Below are 24,019 nucleotides of genomic sequence, written 5' to 3'. Positions count from 1 at the left end.
TGCATATTTGTCCTCACACTGGGGACTGGCTATCGTTTCTGAAATTGTCCAGAGAATCCTTATGACACACCAAGTTTTTCTTCATTTTCATTTAATCTTCAGCGTTCTAGAGGGTTTTCATAGATGAGAACATTCCCAGGGGAGTTAGGAGAGGCAGCTTCAAGCTCAGTGTGACTCTTAAGCGCCTCTCTTTCCCTTTAATGCAGAGCAGCTACAGACTCACAAGAGGGGCTTGAGTCAGGAGCCATCGGGAACCTGGGCAAAGTGCTGGGGAGACAGAGCCACGAGTCCAGCTGAAACTTGGAGATGTTGGTTTTGTTTTTGTCTTAACACACTCAGAGAAAGGTCAATGCTTCTAAAAAAGAAACCCTCCCTACTAAACTCCACAAGGCAGGATGTACTGCCTGTCACACTGAGATGTCACCCTGTAAAAGCCAAAAGGTCCCCTTGTCTATTATATCTGCCTGCATTGAGGCACCAAGAGGGGAGCTTGTATCTGTTCTTGTCTTGGTCAACAGTGACACCTAACCACACTCTTATTCTTTCAAAAATACACTTTATTAGTGACATGTTGAAGTTAGTCAGATTCTTCCCAGAGAGAAGAGAATCTCTGCTAGACTAAAACACCAAGCAGACACACCCCAGGGTGTGGATGCCATGGTAGGTGCACAGTGCATTCTCCACTCAGGAGATGGCGTTCTGAGTCAGGCTCACCACCCTCAACATTTGATTCAGCGTGCGTGGGACTGTCCCAGAGCACTGGCAGTCTACTCCTCAGTGAGTCACAGTGTCATCTCTCCAACCATCTGTCACCCCACCGCTGGAGAGGCTAGAAAGGTCACGAGCTCTGTCTAGCCCTAGTGAGGACACCTGGGGGCGGGTCAGGCAGGGCTACTTTTAGCTCACCTTCCAGCCAAGAAAAACCCTGGACGTTAAGAAACTCCACAGACTCCATTAGTCTACAGACTGGGCAGTATTCTCCAAGTACCCAGATATGTGTTGGAGAAGTTTGAACTTTCTGGGAAGATCCATTTCCCCCCTCACAGATGGGGAGCACCTCCCTAAACATCTTTCCGGGTGTTCTTGTGACTCAAAAAGACTTGGGTCTTTCTCACACCTTTCTTCAGCCTTTCCTTCCACACCGTCCCAGCCCAGCCATTCTCCCAATCCAAAAGGCGCTCCCAGTTCAGAGGCAGGTCTGTGGGGTCAAAATCTAGCAGCTCCTTTCTAGCCTTAAGGGATGGAGCAGGAAAGAAGGGCTCCTCAGGGCTTCCATCTTCCCTGGACTTAATACGGGCAGGCATCTCTCATTGCTTCCAACCCCGACCCTCAACCAAGCATTCACTGACTTACTCAGCAAGGCAACGAAAGGAGGGACAGACTACGTAAGTTTTCCACGTCTACATCTAATTGATTAAGTTAGGTCTCCACACCGGGCAGCTCAACTTTACTTCCAGGCTAGCAAGCCGATTACAACCTTCTGGGGCTTAGGTCAGGGTCTGGGTTTTGGTCTCACAAAGGTCAATGCCGGCCTGCAGCTTGCCATTCTTCACCGCTGCCCAGGGCATGGAGGCAGAGGTCCACTTTGCTACCCAGTCTCCTGTTTTGCTGACCAAGATGAGGCCACCTAGACCTTTGAGCTTTGACTTCATATAATCCAACGCCAACTCGGCAGCCTTGTCGGCGGTACTTCCTGCAAGCGAGGAGAGGTTGAGAACAACTGCATGTGATAATCTTCGCGGCTCCCACGCTTGGCCCCCCAGACCCCAGCTGTGACAGCGCTTTGGAGAGTGTGAAATCTATGCGTGGGCTTCACTGGAGAAAGGATGGCTGGGGGAGTACATACGGACCGACCCTGCCTCTTGCCCTGTGGGTTTTCTGATCCACTGAGACTCGAGCAAGCCCCTTCTGCACGCCCAGTGCCACAAAGCCGCCCACCACTGTGCCCTCCCCACCACGATGGATCATACTCCATCCCACTGTGAGCCAAAACCAATCTCCTTCCGGGCTTCTTGTCAGATGCATGGTCACCCTGACCAGCAAAGCAATATAGCTCCTTACTGGGGGGGACATCTTCCCTCTTACACCCATGGCCAAGGTTAACCCCTCTCTATTGCCTTGTCTTTTGGGATGTGGAAAGAGAACAGCAGATCCATATTGTGTATGTGCTCATGCGTGTGTGTGTGAGAGAGTGTGTGTGTGAGTGTGTGTGTGTGAGAGAGTGTGTGTGTGAGTGTGTGTGTGAGTGTGTGTGTGTGCCCACACATACATAGAACCATGATATCAGTGTTCTACTCTATTATGCTCCACCTTGGTCCCTTGATACAGGCGTTCTTTTTTCTTTTCCTTTCTATGCTGTCATCCGGCAGATCCTGGTGATCCTCCTGTCTCCACCCCCATAGAGCCGAGGTACCTATAGGCACCTGCACATCCATACCTGACTTTTTACATGTCTTTGGGATTTGAACTCAGGTTTTCATGAGTGTGCAAGGACTCTTACACACAGAGACACTTCCCCAGCCCAGAGAACAATATTCCAGAACCAATATTCCAAAGGTTCTTCTGGCCGTACCCTAGCAGAATGTGGGCAGGTGTTAGCAGAGTGTGAACGACCCTGGGGCAGGGTCTGCGGCAGGAAAGGTTCCATACAGCACCCTGCCAGTGGTCAGCTAGCACAGCACGCGTCTTCACTGGCCATGCCTACGTACCTTGTTCTATATGGAAGAGGGCGAGTCTGGCCAGATTCACCTTCAGGATACTTTCTCCATGTCCTGTAGTTGAAACGGCTCCAAGGTTATTATCTGCATAACCTCCAGCTCCTGCTCAAAAAAGGGGACTGGCTGTAGCTGAGCAACAACAGCCAAAAAGTTCAAACATAAGACTCACGCTACCTAAGGTTATGTCCTAGAGATGTAGGTCAGATCCACAGTCATGATCTGCTGATGCAAAGGCATACAAGGGGGCACCTGTTAAACATACAGGGGCCAGGATGACAGAACCTTCAGGAAGCAGGTGCGGCTCCTCACAGAGCTGCAACACCTCCTTTGCTTGAAAGGATATCCACCTTGTCTCTCTCGGTGACACCATTCCTCCTGCACATCCCACTCCCTAAGGATGAAGAACACCTTGGGGGTGTCACCTGGATGCCTAGGACAGTCATTAGACATTAAAAGGGAAAACTGAACCCTCCCAAGGCTAACCTCTATGTACACCATGATGCTTTAGAAAGCAATTCTGTCTGTCAAAAGCAGCTTAATTAGACCAGAGAGAACTAATCTGGACTACCCACGGGGTTCTGGTGCCAAAGTGACCTTGATAAAACTTCTCCCCGAGTCCTGGAGTAAGCAAGTCTACAGTCATCTCCCCATCACTCACTCCTTATCTGTTCACGCAGAGCGTCAGTCTGAGAGTCCTGCAGCCTGCAGGCTTCCCCTTTACCCTGTGCTGGCTGATGCAGAAGCATCATATTGATGTTTGCCTTATTTAACGATGCTGGCATGGGGGAAGGGCTGAGGAGGGCAGACCTCTGCTCAGGGTTATAGTTTCCCAGGGTGCTTGAAAGAGCTGACTCCATGGTTGCAGGAGCGCTGCGGTTAGGTAAGGGATATGAAGGCTTACAGAGGAGAAAGTGGCATTTCCCTTCAAGCTGTCGCTGAGGGGTGAACAAGACCAGCTCCATGGCGTCAGTAAGGCCTTATGTTTTGGAGGCAGCCAAGTCCTCATTTTCTTTGCAGTTCCTTTGAGTCACAAAAGGTCAGAGTGACTATATGGGTCCTGGCATGGGCACCCCATTTTTCAGGACTATAACTGCACTGCTGAGGAAATGTTACTGTTTGCCTAGCATCACCTACAGAAGGTCCTTGAGGGACAGCTGGGCCCTCTTGGGAAATGCTTATCAGAAAGGTCAAGATGAGCACATTTGGTAGCCACAACCAAGACAGGGGCTTCTGGGAATTCAGCTCACAGATTTTTCCTCTCAATATTTTACCATGAGGACTCACAAAGCCTGAAGTTAATTCCTAGGCTCTGACCCTACCTGGCTCTGGGGCCTTGTTGGATCCCAGCTGGATGCAGGCTATATTACTAAGCAGCCATATTTTGACAGGGTTTTTGCTACGGATCAAAAAGGTAAGTGTTTTAGGCGGGTGTGGTGATACATGCCTTTAGTCCCAGGACTTGGGAGGCAGAGGCAGGCGGATCCCTGTGAGTTCGAGGCCAGCCTGGTTTACAAAGCGAGTCTAGGACAGCCAAGGTTTTCCCTGTCTGGAAAAACCAAAAAGAACCCCCCCTCCAAAAAAAAAACCCCTAGAAGGTAAGTGTTTCATGTTCTGGAGTCAGGCCTCTGCCTCTGAGCACCGCAACACCACAGCAGGCAGGCCTCGCCATCACTGTATAGGGTACAAAGACCTGTCAAGAGTGTAGCTTATCACTAAGAGTAGCACAACATATACAAAAGGTCAAGTTTTCTGCTCAAAGCATAAGCTTCTCCTTTGGGCAGATGAACAATTTAGCTGTATCTTGAAACGTCATTCAGCTGCAGGGGTTTGTAGGAATTCCCACACAGGTGCAGATCTGCACCGAGCAAAAGGTGCACTCGGCACTTGGTGTTGATGTGAGGGCCCTTTCTGTCTGTAGGAGTGTGCTATTCACATGTAGTACTTGTAAATATTTGTGTGCGCACATGTGTGTGTGTGTGTGTGTGTGTGTGTGCGCGCGCGCGCGCACAGGTGCGCATGAGGAGGGCGGATGTAGATTTCCAGCCTCTTTCTCTATCTCCACCTTATTTTTGGAAATAGGGTCTTCCTGAGCCGGGAGCTTGTTGATTTAGCTACACTAGGTGCCTAGTGAGCTCTGTGGATCCACTCATTTCTGCCTCTCCCAGTGCTGGGTCACAGGTGCACACTGCTGCACAGGCTTTTACATGGGAGGCGGGGATCTGAACCTGAACTCGAGTCTATAGACATGCCCAGCAAGCATTTCCCCTGAGTCATCTCTCCAGCCCAGTTTTCAGCTGTTTATTTTTACACTGTTAATATGAGTCATGCCTGGGAAGAGGCACTCTGCATTTAGCCCCTGCAAGTGAGTCCCAGGACCCAGAAAGGTATGGCTGCAGCAGTCCGGGGGCCATGTTAGCATCCTTACATCCACTTTCTCTCCAAAATGTCCCCACAATGTAATCAATCAGGGGGAAACAGCACGTCAGAGCAGTGGTCTCCAACGACCTCTCCCAACCCAAATGCCACTCCTAGAGGCTGCCACCGAGAGGGGAAAGGAAATGACACAGGGAAAGGTGAGCATCTGATGACAGGAAGGGCAAGGGAGGGGTATGAACTATCTCTCGGTCCTACCTATGCAAGGCGAGTCTCCAACTCGGCCAACCATTTTATTGACAATCCCCCCAGTAGAGGTTGCATAAGCCACGTTTCCTTTGCAGTCCAATGCAACAGCACCCACCGTTCCTGAGTTTCTGCCAAAATTGAGCAGGAAAAGGAAGAGAATGAAGATGAGAAACAGTCCCCTAAGTAACACTTAAATTCCCACATTACACGTTAACATTCTGGCCCAAGAAAACATGTGTTTCTTATTCTACATGTCACTGGCAGGCAGATTGCTCTATGGTCCTTTACATTTCTACTTTAAAGAGTACATCCATCCCAGCACTCAGGAGGCAGAGGCAGATGCATCTCTGAGTCTGAGGTCAGCTTGGTGTACACAGTGTGTTCCAGGCCAGCTAAGGCTACATAGTGAGACCCTGTCACAAAAAATTTATTCATTTTATATATTTCTCTCACTTTTTTATGTGGCTCCTAAGATTTAAATGGCATAAGTGCTTCTTATTGAGATGGACACATGCATAAACTTAACCCTTCCGGAGATGGCAGTGAGTCTTGAATACTCTCAGAAGCTTAAACTGAAAAAAGTGGAGGCAAAGCGGTGCACTGCTGCCGCTGCAGGGTAACAAGCCTCATGGTCGAAGCACCCTACAAGTCCCTTTTTAGATAACTTCCTGCCTCTTACCTAAGTCCTGCCTTTGTATCTTCCCAGACTCCCCAAAAGTGCTCATTTCTGATGTGGACAGTGGCACAGCCCAGACTTTGGGTTCAGGCAGACAAAAAAGCCTTTGCTTCCTAGAGGCTGCACGGTGGGTGTTAGTGACAGGAACAGAGGCCAGCAGTTGTCACATGCTGAGCCAATGCCGAGTGTCAAAGGTGCCCCATGCAGTCTGTAATAAACTGTTCTGAAGTCTCTAAGTTGCAGAGTCCAGGGCAGGAGGCCACTTGCTTACATCTGAGAGTGTCACGGGCCTTCGTTTAGCACTGGGCACTGAGCTCAGGCCTTCCTGCATGCTAAGCAGGTGCTCCCCCACTGAGCTACGCCATCAGCTCATCCACAGCTTTCAGGATGAACACAGAGTGCCGACCCAGCCACCTCATTCCTCTGAGTGTAGTCCACAGATAGAAGAGCCTCAATGGAATCCCAGTACCTGGGAAGCTGACGCAGGAGGATTGCAAATTCCAGGCTTAGCCTAGACTACTAGCAAGATCCTATGGTAATATATATGCTAACATAATAATATGTTAACATCTCCAATCTCATAATCTGGGAAGACATCAGAATGATCTCAGAGACTTACATATTACATCTGCATGGCCTCTCTGCCTCAGACCCACCAATGATTCTTTAGGAAAAGGGACCTTTCCTAAAGATATATTTATATTTTCCACTAAAGATCTCTCCGTCCCCCCTCCTCTCTCTCTCTCTCCTCTCTCTCTGTGTATTTAGTATGTATATATATACATATACATATACACACATACATACATATATATACACACATATATACATATACACTATATATATTTGGCCTAGGCTATTTGAAGGTTGATGTTTGGCAAACTCTAGGCACTCTGTAGTGTTACAAGACTGAATTCTTTTCCATTATGAGCTCCTGGGTCCTAGCGAGTGATTGTTATGTGTCTGAGCTAGGCTCTCACTCTACAGCTCAGGCTGCCTTGAAACCTGTCCTCTTGTCTCTGCTTTCTGATGGCTAGGGTCATGTGTGTGTGTGCCTCCTAGCCTGGCTGGCAATCCTCTGCTTAACTGTGCCAGGGAAGCACTCTTATGCACACAGGAGGAGGGAAGAGGGTAAAGTCAGGGTTAAGAGTTTGAGCTTCTTGGGGAATGCAGGCGTGGGGGTCGGGGGGCACTGCCAGGCTCTCCCGCTGGAGGGCTGCGGAAGTCTGGGCAGCGCCTGGAACTTACTTAGGGCAGTCAGCTTTCTGTGCTCCCTTCTCAAGCTTCTCCTTCTCCAGCTGTTTCTTGCTTCTCTCCGTTATCAGATTTTCTACAGGAATCTCTGGAATCCCCATGTCTGCCGCAAATTTTTCTGCACCATGGCCAGTCAGAAAGCAATGAGGTGTCTAAGCCAGGGTGGGAAGGGACAGAGAATGATTTTAAAAAATTTAACTAAATAATAATAATAATAATAATAATAATAATAATAATAATATCATCATCATCATCCTGTTCTATGGTGTGGAAATAATTACTTTTTCTTTTCCTTTTTTTTGTTTTTTTGAGACAGGATTTCTCTGTATAGCCTTGGCTGTCCTAGACTTGCTTTGTAGACTATGCTGGCCTCAAACTTACAGAGAACTGCCTGCATCTGCCTCCCCCACAATTACTATATTTTTAATGTTAAAAGGCTCCAAAGTGAAAATTGAACTGGGTCCTCCCTCCACCCCCAACTCTTTATCTGTATTGGTGGTCGACCGCAGAGCTTGGTGAGCTCTAGGTAAGTGACCGTTCACTGAGCTGTGCCCCCAGCAGGCTTAAGGAAGGCCAGCATGTGTCATGGCTGATCTGTGAGTGTGTCCCTGTGTGTGTCTAGAACAGTAAGTACTGCTCACTTGTGGCCCATTCAACTCCAGAAGCCCAGCAGCAACAGTTTCTTCAGAAACCCTGCTCCCACCACACATACCTTTTCCATAACAAGCCGTGCAAGCTTAATGGGATTTGCGATACAGCGCACAGCAGACACTGCTCCCACAGACAGGTTCTTCCCATCCATGATACTAGCATCCATCTCAACATCACCGTTTACATTCAGGACAGATCCACAGCCTAAACGGAGAAGAAGTTAAAAAACAAGAGTGAAAAATTTACAAAAGACTCCATCTTTTTCTTCAACTTACCTCTTTCAACCCACCTTTTGTTCTACTGTAGAGGAACATCATAAACACATATCTGACTTGGCAACTATTGGTTTGGATATGGATTGTCTCCCACAGATCGCCCGGACTGTAGGAGGCAGTGGAACCTTTAAGAGGTGGAGCCTAGTGGGAGATAATTAGGTCACAGAGCTCCACCCTCAAGTATAGGTGAATGCTGGTCTTATGTGATTGGATTTTCTGAATCCAATAAAGGTCATCTACAAAGTCCTATAGCTAATATCGTACATTATAGTGAGAGCCCGATGCTCTCTGTAACTAGCAACCAACAAGGATGTTTTCTCTCCTTACTCCTTGTGAACTCCTACCATTGAATGGCTTAGCCAACACGTTACATAGGAGACTCACTATGAGCTGGTGTGGTGGCATACACATGTAGCTTGGCACCCATGAGACTGACATGCTAGAAGCCAATCTGGGCTACACAATAAGTTCCAGGTCAGCTTGAACTGCACAGTGAGAGACTGTCTTCCCAAAGGGGAAAATATGAAGACTAAAGAACATAAAAATAGAGGGCAAGAGACTAGGTGGGAAAAGGAAGAGGATTAGGGGAAGTTGGAGGCGGAAGAGAGAGGGTAACGGGGGAGTAAATGATTACAATATAAACAGGCTTGAAAATGTCAAAATGGAACACGTTATTAAGCTTAATTACCATATGCAATAAAAGCTTAAAAACAAACCACCCAAAAATTCAGTTTAAAAGCACTCCAGGGGCAGGAAGGATGATTCATCAGGTGAAAACATTTTCCATGGAAGCCAGAGGCACCAAGTCCCATTTCTATTTCTAGAATCCACAGTAGAAGAACTGACCTCTGAAAATGGCATATATGCACCCCCCCTCACTCACTTACATATGCCTACACAACACTCGCACACTCACAGTAATAATCTAATAAAAGTTCGTTATAGAAGTAACCTACTCTTCTTCTCTTTTCATAGCAGCCAAAGAGGTTGTCAATATACAAAAACAATAGTATTTTTTCATAAGCAAATTACACAGAAAACTTCATGAATCTATGCAATTGGTACCATTCAATAAAAAAAAAAAGAATAGTTAACTTAAGAGGAAGAACAGAGATATTGTCTAAACTGAACAAGTGGTACTAAGTAGTCAGGGGCGAGGTGGCTGAGGATGGCCTACGGACTCACTGGCATCTAACAAAAGATCTAATACCTAATTTACTGGAGTTCCAAAGGAGAGAAGGAGAGCCTAGGGCTAAAAAGCATTCAAGGAAATGATGATTGAAAAGCATCCACATATGAAATGGTCTAAATCTACAAATTCAAGAGGCTGAGCGAACTCCCAGTGCTACTAAATACAAAGAAGTGCACAGTGAGACATCATAATCAATAAAAAATGTCTCGAGGGGCCAGGTATGGTAGAGTGTTTTTTGGGGTGCTTAATCCCAAGCACTGGAAAACAGTCTTGAAGGTAACAAGAAAGGACACCTTACCTATAGGGGAAAACCAATTATAATGACAAAGGATTTCTCATCAGAAACCATGGAGGCCAGAAAGAGGTACAGCATTTTCCAAGGGCTGAAAGAAAAGAACTATCAAATCAGAATTCTGTGTCTAACCAGATACCCTTCCTCTATGCTTATGAAGTCTAGACTGAACCAGTCTGTTTGTGCTGCTATAACAAGATACCCCAGATTGGGTTGACTATATAACAGAAAGTTATTTTTCAATCTGCAGACTGCGAAGCTCAAGGTCAAATTGCCTAAAAGGTTGACCTTTTTCTGAGGTTGGCTTGTGGTAGCCACCATCTCACTGTGCATTCCAGTGGTCTCTCCTTGTGCCACAGGGGGAGAGGGTAAACTCTTGTCAATCAATGAAATCTTTGTGTGTGTTCTTATGAGGGCTGGCAACATGTACATGGTACAGCTGAGGCGGCCAGGGGACCGCCGTGGCTGTCTGTTCTCACATTCCATCTCGTTTTAGACATGGTCCAGTGTTCACTGTGCACACCAAGCTGTCTGAGCCTCCTGTCTCCACCGTTACATTCTGTTATTCACGTGCTCACACTACTGAATTAGATGTGGTCTACTGTGGGTTTGTGTGTGTTCTGGGATCCAAATTTTACCAGAGGAGGCACCTCCAGCTTAAAAAAAATGTGTGTGAGTGTTCTGTCTGTATGTATTTCTGTGCACTAAGTGTGTGCCTGGTGCCCTTAGAGGCCAGAAGAGGCAACTGGAGTTACAGATAGCTGTGAGCTGCCATGTGGGTGCTGAGAATCAAACCCAGGTCCTCTGGGAGAGACTCAGTGGTCTCTTTTTTTCCCCCTTTGAGATAGGGTCTCTCTGTGTAGCCTTGGCTGTCCTGGACTTGCTTTGTAGAGCAGGCTGGCTTTGAACTCACAGCGATCCACCTGCCTCTGCCTCTCTGAGTGCTAGGATTAAAGTGAGACTCAGTGCTCTTCATCACCAGCTCTCCTGGTTCCTTTTGGAAGAATGCTGATCCACTTAGATCCGAACTCTGCCCTATGCCTTACTTAATGGGAAGACTTCTCTTAGTGGCCCCATCTCCAGCTACTGGCACAGTGCGGATCCTGTGTTCAACATTAGAGTTTTTGCAGGGGCACAAACATGGGTGAAAACATTGAGTCTATAATACAGATAGAGGAAAACAGAATCTGTTGCCAGGGGCCCTAAGCCAATAGCATGGCTAAAAGAGTCCTTGAACTGAAGAGGCAACATCAGGAGGAGGAATCCTGCAAAACCAAGATGGAAGAACCAGTTGTAGAGAGTAAAGATATGGGAAAATGCAGCACCCCTGCCTTCTCCTCTCTGGTTTCTCAGTTCATGTTTGTTGCTTGTTGCAAAAATGACGAGATCCTGAAATTGTTCCTGGTGTACACAGAAAAGAGAAGTGGAAACAACTGTAAGGTGGAACTTAGCACCAGCCAACCACAGAGGCGTAAGGGCTCCGCATTTGCCTCCGTTGTTAAAAGGCTTTATTTCCAGATAGTGGTTCTTTATATACATAAAACAATCTTTAGAGCAAACTACGAAAATTCTACACAAAGATATACACTCAATACTACTGATAAAGCAAAGCAGATTTCCAAAATCAATGTTCAAGTTACTTACAGAAAGGAAGAAGGAGCTAACGGGAAAAACAAGGGTAACCAGACCCCCAAACGTAATAGCTGGTGTAAGTCCTTACCCTGTCAATAGTTGTACAAAGAGTAAATATCCTAAAGAGACTCACTGAAAGGCAGTGTGGTTAATAAATTTTTTCCCAATTGGGAGAAAAATAGGTGCAGAGCAAACTACTGTATGTAGTAAAATATTTCTGTCTAGAATATATAAGTAAATTATGAAATTTCATGATAAAGAGGAAAACACTAAAAGAAATCAACAAAACACTTTTTTTTTTTAGCGGACTTACTAACAGTCTGTTATCCATCAGAAGCTGGTAAATATGCTCCCTCAATTTTACTGGCTGCTCCAGCAGGCACGCGGGACACTGTGTGGTGAGACCAGGTCCTGCATCTGCAGGACTAACCAGTCTGAGTGCTTGGGTTACTAGTGGCCTGCTGTCCCATCAGCTACACTGCTGGCTTGCAAAAGTTAAAAGTCCAGATATTGATAACATGCTCCCAGCTGTTTTCACATATGTCATCACATCAAGAGCAGCTGGACATCATATTGATACTCTAGGGGACTTGGCATCTTTATAATCTTCTGGTGGTAAAAGCACACATCCATAGGTGCCATGGCAGATCTGACCATGTCTAAATTAGGAAGACAAGAAGGGCCTGGTCCCTGAAGATCACCCTTCTCTGGGAAAAGTTATAATGACAATATGTACTACCTCACACCCCAGGCCTAGTAAAAGCCCACCAGAATTTTTGCTCAGGAAGGACCATGCCTCTAGAGCATGTGTTGCTGTTAATTTGGTGGTAGGGCCTAATAAATGTTTATTATTAGGCTATAGTTATTATGACGGTATTATCTACCCACTATCATAATCAAATAAGACACAGACACCTGTTATATTTTACAATAGCCCTGGTATTGTAGGGCAGATATTAATCCCCCAAACTATCTCCTAGCCTCCACCCCATGCCATCTGCTTCTAATAATTTCTATTGGGCCACCTTCCATCTGTAATCCCACACGCTTGCTAATGCTGGTCATCTGGGCCATTTCTTTCTTTGGAGAACTTCAGAGTTCCTGGTCTTGGCCCAGGTGGCTCTTTCCTATCCCGTGGTGATCCTCCTCCTTCTCCTCCTCTGGCAGTTGTCTGCTTCTCCTTCCCAAGATCCTCTCTGTTCTGCAAGCCCATGAACTTTTGCTCTGCTCCCTCCTTCCGCCCTTTTATTCAGCCATTTAGGGAGGCAAAGTTCCATAGCAATACTTGGGGTACATGAGAACGTGCTCAGGGCAGCAACTAGATCGTGGGAGCCAGCAACTAGCATCAAAATACATAGCACCAGACCAACTTCCAACAAATATGGAATCCCCTTCTTCACTCACTGGCCATTTAACATCCTCTCCCACCACACACAACTGTTGGCTTATCTGCATGTGACACCAAACAAGAAAGGAACCTGCAGACTTGGATTTCTTTCCCAGCAGATAAGTGTCAGAATGGACTAGGCCTTGCACTGTATACCCCTTTGTGTGGCTAATCTGCTTTGTTTGTTTGTTTATTTTTATTTATAATTTGGGACAAAGTCTCTCTACATAGCCCTGGCGGTCCTGGAACTAACTATGTAGACCAGGCTAGCCTTGAACTCACAGAGGCCTCTGCCTCCCAAGTGCTGGGATTAAAGGCGTGCGCCACCACGCCCGGCTTGGCTGATCACTACTATTCTTTAGTATTTATAACAAATGAGCAACTACAAGTAAGTGTCCTTAAACTTTTTCAGGCATCAGAGAATGACGGAACCCGAGCAGGGCAATATAGGAAGCCCAGTTAGTAGCCACATTAAGCCAAGGACCCAATATTTGTGATTGGTGTTTGAGGTAGGGGGGGCAGTCTTGTGCAACTGAGCCCTTAATATGTGTTGAGTCTGTATTAATTTTGGGAAGTGCGCTTCTCAACCTTCCTAATGCTGTGACCCTTTCATACAGTTCCCCATGCTGTGGTGACCCCCAGCCATAGAATTATTTCATTGCTACTTCATAACTGTGATCTTGCTACTGTTATGAATTGTCATGTAAATATCTGATATGCTGCAGGAGATCTGATGTGTGACCCCTGAGGCTGAGAGCTGCTGAGGTAGAGTCACAGTTGGGTTGTAGGACATGTGATTGGGATCCAGAGTGTTAGAGAATTGGTGGTACTGAACACCCTGCTTCACGCCACCCAGTGCACGGGGTGGGGGTGGGGAAAAGCAGACTGGTTTGAGCAGTATGAGGAGAAGCAGAACTGGAGAGGAGCAGCCTGATGTGAGTAGCCTGTGCTGCCACCTGAGGCCATGGTGAAGCCCCAGCCTGTGCTGCTGCTGAGGGCCGTGTCTGGGTAGGCGGCCATGCAGCAGCAGGGGTCTGTGTTGATGTCCATGGCTCATATCACCATGCGGACATCTCTGGTCTAGGCTGCCTCCTTGGGCCATGTTGATGGCCAAGGGCTGAGGGGGCCCTGCACCTCACCTGGGCAGGACAGTAGAGCTGACTTTAGTGGTTGATGTGAGGGTGAGCCAGCCCTGAGTATTAGCACAGGAGAACTGGAGCAACTACTAGTCTGCCATGAGGTGGCATGGGCACCTCCCCCACCTTGTCCCTTTATACCTGTGGCAGGTGGGAAAGCTAGCCCTAGGGCCATGGGCCCTTTACCAGCTACAGCACTCAGGAGAGTGGGTGCTGTGCTTCACTTGGGCAGCACAGTTGAGCTGGCTCTGGAGGCAGGGGTGTGGGTGAGCCAGCCCCCAGAGCATGGCGGGAGAGTTGGCCCCACCTCTTGCTGGCTTCAGCACTGGGTGAGCTAGCCTGAGCAATGCTGAAGAGATCACCGTGGTGATTTGGCTGTGGATGAGCTGGCAGGCTGACCAACTTAGTTCCCTTCCAGGGCCACCTCATTTATAAACCGTGAAAGGGCAGGTCCTGCAGATCCAAAGCTGAGGGATGTCCATGCCACAGGGCAACACTGTGGCATCTGAGAGGAGCGCCTGTGAGGATCCAGTACTGATAGTGTAGAAGAAGCCAGAGGCCTTCAACTAGACCAATGAGTCATTGCAACGAACATTTGCAAGTAAAGGAGTGTGAACAAAAGGGCACACTGCGATACACTACAGTTTCCACAATGGGATGTTTTCTGTTTTTGTCTTGTTATTTACTTTTGGGGGGAGGTTGCAAGGGTGGAGGGCAAATATGAAGGGACAGGGAGATGAGTGGGATTGGGGTGCATGGTGTGAAATTCACAAAGACTCAATAAAAAATTAAAAAAAAGAAAACACAAAACAAAACAAAATAAAACCAACCCTGCTTCAGGATGGAGAGATGACTCTGTGGCTCCTCTGGCAAAGGATTCAGGTTCAATTCCTAACATCCACATGGTGGCTCCCAATTGTCTATAAAGTCCATTGCCAGGTGGTCCAACACCTTCTTCTGACCCCTAAGGGCACCAGGCATGCATAAAGTACACAAATATACATGCAGGCAAACACTCATACACTTAGAAAAAAACACAACAAAAATAAACCCCACACCAAACCAAATCTCCAAACCAAACCAAAAACCAAACCAAACCAAACCATATTAGGGGCTACATATTAGGGGCTACATATAAGGGGCTACATATTAGGGGCTAGAGTGTTCTATCGAGAGAATGAGAGGCCTGAAAGATTTTTAAAAATTGGCTAAACCCTGATATAAGAGACTAGCAGGTAGCTGGACCCAGGGAGCAACCAACCAGGGAGAGCATTCCCTCCTGAGCTGACAGGATATCATTCCCTAGCAAACCATCTGGATGGCCACTACAACCAAGGCCACCAGAACCACAAATGGCCTTGGCGCCTATCTAAGGGTCACAAAGTTCTTTGAAGAAACAGACTTAAAAAGTAGAAAAAGGAGATTTAAAAAAATGTAAGGAAGTTTGAACTGTGAGGAAGAGCCCCACCAGAGATAGCGTTACCTAGCAACTGACCCGCCCACGGGAGACAGGAAAACAGACACTTCCCTGGGCAAAGTGGGGAACAAAGAGAACAAGGAAAGCTAAGCCATGAGTGCTCTTGGCGCCTTTTTCTGTAGCCTGGCACCTTTGGACATTAGACCCCCTTATCTTACTCAACCAGTAGATGATTGCCAGACTAGGACCCCCCTTGCTTGAGGGGCATTGGGAGGAAAGGGACTTATAAAAGGTCCCCAGACCAACGCCCTGGGGTCGCTTCTTGATACTATTGATTTGATGTCAGATATGATCCAGCTCGAGCTCAAATACTGAAGATTCCTCTTGTATTTACAGCGGTTTTGAGTCTTTCTGGTTCTTCTTGGGGGTTTCAAGATCTGGCTCAACACCATGAATGTAGAAAGGGAAACACTGTTTTTTTTCCCCTACACATTTTCCCAATGATTTTTACAGAACACTGAAACTTGATATACACTTTGAAGTATACAAAATTTTATCCATAAGCAAATATCTCTAAAATTTTTAGAAGATAACGAAAAAGAAAAATGTTTAGGCAAATATTCTTTAAGCTATGGTAGGAAATGCATGATTTGTTACAACAATAAAAATGGATAAAGTATATTTCTACAAAATCGAGAACGTGTGCTCGATGCAGACTGTTTCTGGAGTGAGCCCTCGAACAGCACTCAAAGTGGAAGAGAGCAGATGACGCTGGTGAGCTGAAGCCAGGATGGGTCCTGAAAGGCCTCTGTCTCAAGTTCAGACTGTATTTTCATTTTAAACTATAAAAAACCAGAAGGTGGGGTGGGCAAGTCGGCGGGATTTTACAGAGGCCATTAGCAGTTGCTAAGGGCAACAACCCACTGTTCTAGCTACTTTTCCAGGTCTTTCTGTCCCTGGCAACAGATGAAGCCAGGCTTGGCAAACGGGCAGCAGGGCAGTGCTTTAACTAAATCAGTAACACACTATCCAATAACTGGTCTTTTTTTTTTTTAACCTTATTCTACTTCATACCCTTTGAAAGACACAAGAGATAGAAAAGATAAAGGCAGGGTTGGGAGGAAACAGTCGCTGATCACATTCATGTCTGCTGAGAGATTTATATCTTGAATATAAAAAGAATATAAAAGAATCCCTAGAACTCTTAGGAAGTAAGGAAAATAATCTAATAAAAATAGACAAAAGGCTTGATTGAAGCATATTTGCCATTTGCAGAACTGCAAATTAGCACTGTAACACAGGTCTGCTTTGATTATTACACTGGCTAAATAAACAAAGTAAAACAAAACAACGGAAACTCATGCGAGTGTTTGTGTGCTCCTGGATATGGAAGAAGGCATTTACAACCACAAAGTCTGCAAGTTCCTAATAACGGATCCACAATCTTTCTTGAATGACCAAGAAGTAGTAAAACTTGTGTTCATGCAAAAAATGTCTATTTGTGTTTCTGGTAATTTAAAGCATTGCTGGTAGATCATGATCAGCTGGCAAACAGCCAGCTACACAGTGGTGGTGCATCTACCAGGAGGGTCCAATCTTTGACACTGTAATACAACATTGTCACTTCTAAAGTTCACACTCAAGAGCCACATAATTTAAAATTGTAAAAATTCCGCACGCATTGTCCTTGGTTGGTGCATCAGTTTCTGTAGGGCCCCCTGGGTCCAGATTTGATGGCTTTGATGTCTCCTTGTGGAGCTCCTGTCCCCTCTGGGTCCTTCCATCCCCCCAGTCTCAGGCCTCCAGCCAGAGTCCTGCTGTGAGACTCTGCATCAGTCCTGATCCCCCGCTGGGTGGGGCCTTTCTGAGGACATCTATGTTGTGCTCATATCCACTTATAAGTCAGTATACACCATGTATGTCTTTCTGGGTCTGGGTCACCTCATTCAGGATGATCTTTTCTAGTTCCATCCATTTGCCTGCAAATTTCAAGATTTTCTTGCCTTTGATAGCTGAGTAGCATTACATTTTGTATATGTACCATGATTTCTCTATCCATTCTTCGGTTGAGGAATATCTGGGTTGTTTCCAGATTCCTGGTTATTATGAGTAAAGCTGCTATGAACATAGTTGAGCAAATGTCCTTGTTGCATGGTGGAGCATCTTTTAGGTATATGGCCAGGAGTGATTACTTCTGACATGGACTCTGGTGCCCATGATTTGGTCACTTCCCCTTGGCAGGGCAGCCACAGAGGAAGAGGATGCAGGTATCCTAATGAGATCTGATAGACTGGGGTCAAATGGTAGCAGAGTAGGGCTCCCCATGTCAGGGGACTAGGAGAAGAGAAGAGGGGGGAAGAGGGAAGGAGTGTGGGAGCAGAGGATACATATGAGGGGGCAACAATCAGGAGGTAATATGAATAAATTATAAAAAAGAAAAAATAAATAAAAAATTTCAGAACATAAAATGATATCTCTCACCTGAAAAAAAATTGTAAAAATTTGAGTTTTAAGTTTGTTGGGCTCTCCTTGGCTCTGATGGACATGCTTGGTAGCTGAGTACTGTCAGCCATAACAGGGTGAAACCTGGGTCCCTGTGGCTGTGGAGATCACCTAACGCATCAGGGTAAGCAGAGCCCAGGTACAACAATGTACCACATCACAAGGTTCCACTGTGACAATGGAAGGCAAAACCGCAGGCACAGGAAATACTCGCCACCATGGAGCACAGATTCAGAGAGATGTGGAGCAATGGGACTTTTAAATGTTTTCATTGTGGCAGTGGTTATTATACTGTTTGTCACAGGCACAGCTATACATTAGAAAGGAGATTTTATCGAATGTAAATGTATGGGATTAAAACATCACTAAAACTGTATGGCACTCTGATGGTGTCTTCTAAATTTGATGTCACCCCAGAATCACCTAGAGGCTTCAAAACAGAGGTTAGAAAATCAATTCCTAGCCCCTCTTCCTAAACATTTTCTTTTTGGTTATCTTCTAAAAATATTAGATATATTTGGCTATGAATAAATTTTTGTGTGCTTCAAAGTATATATCAAGTTTCAATGTTCTGTACAAATCACTTGAAAAGTATGTAGGAAAAAAAACTGTTTCCCTTCCTACACTCATGGAACAATCTGGCCCCTAATATGTAGCATGGTTTTGTTTTGCTTTGTTGTAGATTTCTTTATTTGTATGTTATGTGTATGAGTGTTTGCCTGCATGTTTATTTGTGTACTCCAAGCATGCCTGGTGCTCTCAGAGCCCAGGAAAAGTTGTTCAACCACCCAGGAGTGAATGGAGGTTATAGACAGATGGCAGCCACCATGGAATATTTTCATCTTATAGATGTAAAGGACTTGCAAATGTTAACTGGTTCTACAGATGTTGTGAGGAATTAAAAGCAGACAAGGAAAACAATCTTGTTATCTCAAAGGCTTTATCAAAACCAAACAGGTTATCAAACCAAATGGTAGTAAAAGTAAAATACCATTAAATCCAAGCTTTGCTCCTGTGAATGCAAAAGGTAAGTATTTAGTTGCTCATGTAAGTAAGTCTTTAAAGAGTATTTCTAAGTTGGGTGTGGTGATCCGTGCCTGTAATTCTTTCCATTCAGGGGGCTGAGGTAAGAGGATCACAGGAACCTAGGAGGTTGAGGCCAGCTATGGAAAATGCCAAACCCGATTAGAATAACAAATCTAGCATCCAAACCTAGACACTCAGTTTTATAGTGTTACTAATGTGTTACTTTTTAATAAGTATTAAGAAACAAATTCTGAATATGAAATCAAGTTCACATTGAAACATGACCAGAAGCACAGGAGACATTTTTCCAAATGCTAATTAGGACCATGGTATTCTTATCATTACGCAGGGTCAGCTTTTTGAAGATTCCAAATAATTACCCAGAGGATATTAGCAAAGGCTGCTGGGATACTGTTTCTATTGCCTTCAGCTGGAAACAGCAGATGGAAAAGACAGAGTCCAAGCAGAGGTAGACATTCTGCTGTGAGCAGCCACAGTGGGGCTGCTCGACCTCTGATGGCCTTTTTAGCACGACTTACCTTCAGCCTGCCCAACAGCACTGGCATCTAAAGTGGGAGAGGCCTTGAGGAGCAGCTGCTGTGGTTCCAGGAGGGCCCTGTTAGGATGTAGACCATCAAAGGAGGGATCTTTCTGTCTCCAGAAATCAGTGAGGGGCATCTTTGGGATGGGAGAGGTTCCCAGGAGTCTATGGGGGTGACCCTAGCTGAGACTCCTAGCATTGGGGAGTTAAGGAGCCTGAAGCTGCCACCTCCTGTAGCCAGGTAAGACTTCCAGTGGAAGGAAGAGGACATCATCCCACCCATAAAACCTTTGACCCCAAATTTGTCTTGTGTACAAGAGGTGTAGGGATAATGATGAAGCGAAGATTGAGGGAATGGCAACCAATGACTGGCCCAACTATAGACCCACCCCATGGGAGAGAGCCAATTCCTGACACTATTAATGATACTCTGCTGTGCTTGCAGACAGACGCCTAGGGTAACTGTCTTCTGAGAGGCTTTATCCAGCATCTGATCTGCAGACATCCTCAGCCAAACAACAGGCAGAGCTGAGGGAATCTTGTGGAAGAGTGGGAGGAAGACTTGAGGGAGCTGGCAGGGGTCAAAGACACCACAAGAAAACCTACAGAGTCAACTAAACTGGGCCCATGGGGGCTCAGAGAGACTGAACCACCAACCAAAGACCATGCATGGGCTGGACCTAGGACCCCTACACATAGGTAGCAGATATGCAGCTTGGTCACCATGTGGATCTCCTAACAATTGAGTAGGGGCTGTCTCTGACTCTGTTTCCTGCCTTTGGATCCCTTTCCCCTCCCTAGCTGGGCTGCCTAGTCTGGCCTCAATGGGAGAGGATGTGCTTAGTCTTGCTGTGACTTGGCAAGCCAGGATGGGTACCCATGGGGGGGACCTTCCTCTTCTCTGAGGAGAAGGGGGTGTGTGAGGGTGGGGCTGGGAGGAGAGGAGGGAGAGGCTGCCATCAGGTTGTAAAGTGATTAAATAAATACATTAATGAAAAAAAAAGGGGGGGGGAGATCTTTTTAGGTTACGGGTCACCATAGACCTAACTGAGCCAGTTCCTTCAAAGAAACAGTTAAGAGGTCTTTCTGGCAAGCCGACACAGCTTAGAATGATGCTCACCGCTGTGGTTCCACCGTGCTGGCACACTGACTAACAAGAAGCTGTAAATTCTATCCCTAGAAACCACCAAGAAAGCACACTGTAATGTCTCACTCCATAGACAGGAAGATTAACTTACAAAATGTTTCACTCAGGGTCAAAGTGCCTAACAGAGTCAGTAAGACAGAGCAAATACACAGCAAATACAACACGATGAAATAGTTAAGGTCCTGAATTTTTTTCCCATGACAGATGGTGCGTGGGTGGCGCGTGCGCGCGCGCGGTCCCAAGAAGTATTTTAATCTTAAGATCTGGGTTTTCTATTTTAAAACAAACAAAATAAGTGTTTTCCCAGTAAGTTCATCTGAAGTGTTCTGAGACATGAGCAAAATTGCTTACTTCACAGCCCTATAGTGCAGGTAGTGAGTTAATCTCAATCCTCAGACCCCCTGCTACCTGTGATATGTAGACACATTAACTATGACAATTCGTATCCTAGAACATGGCCAAACACACACAAAAAAAGACGAACTCCGATTGCATTTATATGACTTTTAGGAAACGCAAACTCATATACTCTTGACAGAAGCAGATCAGTGGGTACCTGTTGTGGGTGACAAAGGGGAGAGTACCTGCCAAGGAGCAGGCAAGAGCTTTGCGGGGTTTCCTACAGCCTTAGCACCTTACTTCTGACACTGATGTATGAGCCCCCTCCCCACACCAGTGCTCTGCCAGTCACTGACCTTCTGACACTGGCCACCTGAAGAGTCTGATCCCACCACGGGGCTAAGGGGCTCAGTCTCCCAAGACTGCTTCCTTGCTTCAGACGCCAGTTCTAAGTAGTAGGTGACCCATGGCCTCTGCCGGATGACTGCAAGCCACTCTCTCACCAGGCCTTCATTTTCTAGAGCAGGTTCATAGAACTCACATGTGTCACCAGCTTGTTACATAGAGGAGGCAGTGAAGAGTGAGGGGGACACACACACAGGTCAGGATCTGGGCGGGTGCTGCAGGCGGGGGGCCTACTTTTGCTGTGGAGTTGGGGTTGGCAGTTTGCCTTAACTCACCAATTTGGAAGTTCTCCCAACCCCCAAATTTGGGATGTTTTCTGGAGTACTTTGCTGTGGGGGCCCCTTTCCGTTTTCCAGAGGGTGAGAAGAGCTGTAAATCCCAAGTTTCCACTTATGGCTTGGTCTGTAAAATCATCAGTCTTCACTTGGAGACTCATCCAGACTCAGACAGTTGTGAGCTGCCTTGTGGGTGCTGGTGATTGAACTCAGGTCCTCTGGTACTGCAGTCAGTGCCCTGCCCTGCGGAGCCATCTCTCCAGCCTGACTTTATTGTTTATTAGGGGCCAGGCAGTATAATACAAGATTCTCCCAGCTGTGCACGGTGGCACATACCAGTAATCCCAGCACTCGGGGAAGCAGAGGCAGGCAGATCTCTATGAGTTTGAGGCCAGCCCGGTCTACAAAGTGGGTCCAGAACAACCAAGGCAGAGAAACCCTGTCTTGAAAAACAAACAAACAAACAAACAAACAAACAAACATTCTCCCAGCATCTCTTTCAGAATTTCTGAGCCTAAAATGGAGAAAACACACACACACATACACACACACCCCACGGTGGGTAAGGAGGCAGGGAACACACACACACAAACACTTCTTAAAATCGAAATGGCTACATTTTATGGTATGTAAAGTCTTCGCTAAGACCCACAAATACAAAAAGTCTACGCCTGAAACCCCAGCATTTAGGAGGCTGAGGCTTGAAGATTGTGACTTTGAGGCCACCGAGGGCTTCCCAGCAAGATGCCCGGCTTTTGGTATTGAATTCTTAGGGAGCAGGCAAAATAAAGGGTGAATTAACAGACTTAAATTCTTAAAACAAGTTGTTGAGTGCTGAATGAGGAAATTCAGTTCTGCATCTTGCCCTAGCATACATACTGTTTGACCACAACGCCAGCCAGACTCACGGATACCGCGTCTATGCGGGCAGGAGCTTGGTCCAATTTGGCATTATTCACTAGGCAAAGCACAATTTACCTGCGTTGAACTCCGGGTCGTTTTCCAGGACAGTCACGGCTCCTTCCACAGCATCTACCGCGCTCCCTCCGGCCCTGAGGATGTTGTAGCCCTCCGTAGCCGCTTTGGCAATGCCCTCGCGCACCCGCTCTTTCCGGTTGGCCGAGATGTTGCTGGCTCCACCACCGTGGACTACCACCACAAGACTGTCGTCGATGGAGCCTAGGCATCAGGGAGAGGCAATTGTCATTTTGAACTGGTCCAAGAGAACCGACTCCAGTGACCCGCAACGACCAAGTCGTTTCCATTTTTGTTTTGTTATTTAAGTGCGAAGGGGAGGAATGGCTCGGTGTGAATTTCACAGGAAAACCCCGAAGCGACCCATGCCCGGCAGCAGCATTCCTCTCCGTGCACTCCCACAGGGCCTGGGGCATCTGTGGCTCAGAATGCTGGGTTTCAGGAGCCCGCGCCTGTGCCACAGCGCTAACCCCACAGCCTCAGTTTTCCCGAAGAACACCAGCCTCTGTCTCGTGTTGGGTCGCCAGTACAGAGGGCGCAAGCATCAGCGTTTCAGCCCTTCTCCCAGGCTTCTCTCTGTGCCTCAGTTTCCCAGGGTACGTGCTGCTGGTTCTAGTTCCTTCCACCGAGGGTCAGGGGCACCCCTCCCACGTCCTTCGGACCTGACCTCCCAGTCTTTTGTAAATCCTACATTTTGTTCTTGTTCACTTTCCCATACCTCGGGGTGAGGCCGCCATGGAGCCGCGGACCTTACGGAGGTCAAGCTGGCTAAGCCACTAGACAGCAAAACTCTCCGCCAGCCGGCAACCGCTCGGCCGGCAACGGTTCCGCGCCTGCGCACGAGGGTGGGGCCGTGGCGCCTTCGGGTTACCGTAAAACTCCTGGGTCCTTTCTGCTGCGCACTACCTGGCGGGTGCGGGGTGCGGGGTGCCGGGTGCCGGGTGCCGGGTGCGGGTGGGTGGCTCCAAATTTAGAACCAAGCTCTCTTCCACTCTTCCACCTCCCCAGTAGCACGCGGGACCCTCCGTCTCCCGTACATTGAAATTACTGCACGCTCTTACGCCTTGCTTAGTTAGTATTCATAATCAAAGTTTCTTCCCTTTGAGTGCTCCGGTCATAATCTTTTGGAAGAGCATAAAGAACTGCCTGTGACTTGCCTGGTTCTGTTCGTTAGACGCTCTGAAAATCCCAATTCCTTCCCTCTTCTAAACCTAAGCCTGGAGATTCCAGCTCCAAATCCCTTAATCTCTCAGTGTCCTTATTCTGTTGACATTTCTCCTCTCCCAGCTTCCAGCATTCCCCAAAGCCGTGACACCAGCGGGAGAAGACCAAACACTTTGTATTCTCCAAGCTGATCTTAGATTTTAGTTTTGTTCTAATAGTCAGGGGGAGAACAGATGACGCTGATGTAGCAGCAGCTACAAGTTTTACTACAGCGGTGCCACATGGGAAGGATGCTCTGCTTTATAGTGTAAAGCACTTTTATTTGAATTATGAATTTGTTTGTTTTTTTATAGCCCCCTTTAATAAAGAGCAGTTTTAGTTAACTAAAGCTATT

General features: G+C 46.7%; 1 protein-coding gene across 1 annotated transcript; it reads right to left on the bottom strand.

The window, feature by feature from the left end:
- Positions 1-536: 536 nt before the first annotated feature.
- ASRGL1 (asparaginase and isoaspartyl peptidase 1) lies at positions 537-23,330 on the bottom strand. The gene is made up of 7 exons (XM_084773069.1): positions 23,180-23,330; positions 22,465-22,665; positions 7,982-8,124; positions 7,264-7,421; positions 5,349-5,467; positions 2,709-2,819; positions 537-1,693 (listed from the first exon to the last, which is right to left on the bottom strand). Exons 1-7 carry the CDS (start codon positions 23,196-23,198, stop codon positions 1,488-1,490), a joined length of 957 nt encoding a protein of 318 aa, XP_084629195.1. The 5' UTR covers positions 23,199-23,330; the 3' UTR covers positions 537-1,487.
- Positions 23,331-24,019: the final 689 nt, after the last annotated feature.

This window comes from Acomys minous (assembly GCF_964271855.1).
Source record: "Acomys minous genome assembly, chromosome: 2".
NCBI lineage: Eukaryota > Metazoa > Chordata > Mammalia > Rodentia > Muridae > Acomys > Acomys minous.
Note: the sequence above shows the minus strand (reverse complement) of the source record. Positions and strands in the feature narration are given on the sequence as shown.